This window comes from Sinocyclocheilus rhinocerous, unplaced genomic scaffold, assembly GCF_001515625.1.
Source record: "Sinocyclocheilus rhinocerous isolate Xijiao unplaced genomic scaffold, SAMN03320098_v1.1 scaffold151, whole genome shotgun sequence".
Classification (NCBI taxonomy): domain Eukaryota; kingdom Metazoa; phylum Chordata; class Actinopteri; order Cypriniformes; family Cyprinidae; genus Sinocyclocheilus; species Sinocyclocheilus rhinocerous.
The window spans coordinates 101,731-104,506 of NW_015638943.1; the positions used below are offsets into that span (position 1 = coordinate 101,731).

General features: G+C 31.2%; 1 protein-coding gene across 1 annotated transcript in view; it reads right to left on the reverse strand.

Annotated features, from left to right (window-relative positions):
* The window catches only part of LOC107750194 (nephronectin-like), a 12,255-nt gene that overhangs the window by 3,813 nt on the left and 5,666 nt on the right, over nucleotides 1-2,776 (reverse strand). Inside the window, exons 5-8 of the mRNA XM_016565477.1 lie at nucleotides 2,638-2,757; nucleotides 2,121-2,255; nucleotides 1,436-1,528; nucleotides 920-1,360 (exon numbers count right to left, since the gene is read on the reverse strand). Of these exons, the coding sequence (XP_016420963.1) occupies nucleotides 920-1,360; nucleotides 1,436-1,528; nucleotides 2,121-2,255; nucleotides 2,638-2,757 (789 nt within the window). The remainder of the gene's footprint in view (nucleotides 1-919; nucleotides 1,361-1,435; nucleotides 1,529-2,120; nucleotides 2,256-2,637; nucleotides 2,758-2,776) is intronic.

Sequence of the window (2,776 nt, forward strand, 5' to 3'; positions counted from 1 at the left end):
ATACATATATATATATATATATATATATAAAAGCCTTTTTTATAATTATAATTTATAATTTTATAATTTTTATAATTATATAATTATAATCAGTTAGTTGCCACGGCAACATTTTTAGTTTTAATTTTGTTTAAATTGATGTACAAAAATAACTAAACGTATTTATATTAAATAAATATATAAAACTAAAACAAATGACAAAAAGCCAATAAAATTAGTAAAACTTTTAAACTTGAAATGGAAAATATAAAAATAAAAACGAATGAAAAATATGAATAATAGCTAAAATAACACTGACTTTGATTCAATTATTAGTTTTTGTGAAAAATGTCATTTTTTATGTTTCATTTTTAAAATTTGTTGTTATATTAGTTCATAAATGTAAATATAGAAAACATGCCTAGTTGTATTTTACTTTTTACATTTTAAATCTGTTAAGCTACAATGACTATTTGGTTTTAATACTTAATAATTAATACTTTTATACTTTCATTCAACATGTATGCATTAAATTGATCAAAAGTGTCAGTAAAGACATTTATAATGTTACAAAAGATTTATATTTCAAATAAATGCTGTTCTTCTGAACTTTCTATTCATCTGTGAATCCTGAAAAATAAAATGTATCACGGTTTCCACAAAAATATTGTGCAGCACAACTGTTTTCAACATTGATAATAATCAGAAATGTTTCTAATAATCAGCATATTATTATGATTTCTGAAGATCATGTGACACTGAAGACTGGAGTAATGATGCTGGAAATACAGCTTTGATCACAGAAATACATTACAGTTTAACAGATATTCACACAGAAAACAGCTGTTTTAAATTGTAATAATATTTCAGAATTTTCACTGTAATTTTTAATCAAACAAATGCAGCCTTGCTGAGCAGAAGAGACATGAATAGATCTCACTGTGTACGTCTCCTCGTGGTTTGACGGTGTTCTCTCTGTGAATGCGGTTGTCTAGTGTTGTAGTTGAGCTCATCTGTGTGCTTGTTGTTGTTGTTGTTGTTGTTGTTTTGATGGAGGTTGTCGTTGGAGGCGTGTCTGTAGTTGTCAGTGCCGATGATGTCAACGTTGTAGTTGGACTTGTGGTCATAGCAACAGTTGTGAGGGCTGTAGTAGTTGTTGTCGTTGCAGTTGTAGTTGTTGCTATAGCAACAGTCGTCTGTGTTACTGTCGTCATGGCAGTGCTTGTCGGAGCAGAAGTTGCTATGGTAACGGTAGTAGTAGGAGTGGCTGTAGTTGTAGTTTTTCTGTTGGTTGTCATGGGAGTTGTTGCCGTGGAGACGGTTGTCGGGCTGACTGTGACTTCGACTGGTCTTGCCGGCTCAATGGTGACTTTAAGAACAGCTGAAACACACACAGCATCACGTAAACACACAGAAAACACTGTCAATCGATGGCATAAATCACACACACACTTACATTTACAGTCGTAACCCTTTCCTTTAACACTCGGTGTGCATTTGCATTTCTTGTGTCCGGGCTTGTCATAGCAAATAGATGAAAACTTTTTATCTGGAAAACACAAATGTTTAGAGTATGTGATAATTAAATGCAGCATAATGTAAAAAGTAACTCAGCAATGTAAAAAAAATCTCTATATAATGGTCATTAATACATAGATATAATTAAAATATTATTTGAGTAATTATTTTTTATATTTATTTTTTTATTTTTATATTAATTATATTAAATGTAATCTACAAATAATTATATACATAATATTTAATAGCATTATTATTACTATATGATTATATAAAAATAATCGCATATTATTTATTTAAATTAATAAATTGAAATTGTATTAATTAAAAATAACAAATAAAATAACAATTATCACTAAATAAAATAAAAAATATAATTAATGCAAAATGTCAAATGCATTTTTGAGTGTAAATATGTATGGATATATGTATTATATTTTTATAATCTTTTATATAATACTTATATATTATTCTGCATATATTTATATACTTACATATTGTAATTATTTAATAATATAATTGAATTTAATCTAAATATAAATGATATATAAACAATTCAATACATCATTGTAAATACAAATGTGCTCAATAATGTCTGTATGGGTGTTTGTCTGTAGTCACACCTGTGCAGTGGTATTTTCCGTTGATGTGCCGCAGCTCGAAGCCTTCATGGCATCTGCAGACGTAGCTGCTAAATGTGTTCACACACTTACGAAACCTCGGACACGAGGCCTGCCCCGTCACACACTCGTCCACATCTGAGCAGAGCAAGAACAAGTATGAATATCAAATAATAAGCTAAATATAAAATATCAGTTGAACTGATGTTTTATGAGTGTCTTTTTTAGTGTTGACTACCTCAATCCCAGGTTGGTGGGCGGAGTTAGTGTAAATAGACACTCCGAAATTATAAATATAATTAAAGCAAACTATCATTTCTAATTTTTTTCTTCTATTTTTTTGTGTGTGTGAAATTACATGTTATGTACAGGTTTTGTGAGATTCTCCCAAATGTGTTTTATGTATTGAATGTGTTTTAAGCGATGTGCGTGTGTGTGTGTGTGTGTGTGTGTGTGTCTGTGAGTGAGTGAGTGAGTGAGTGAGTGAGTGAGTGTGTGCGTGTGTATCCTGCATCCATACCGACACAAGTCCTGCCGTCAGGAGCGAGACGCAGTCCTGGAGACGGACACTGACACCTGACCTCGCCTTTCATCACCGCACAGCCGTACTGACAGTTAGCCATCGCACATGTACGAGCGTCTACAAACACACACACACA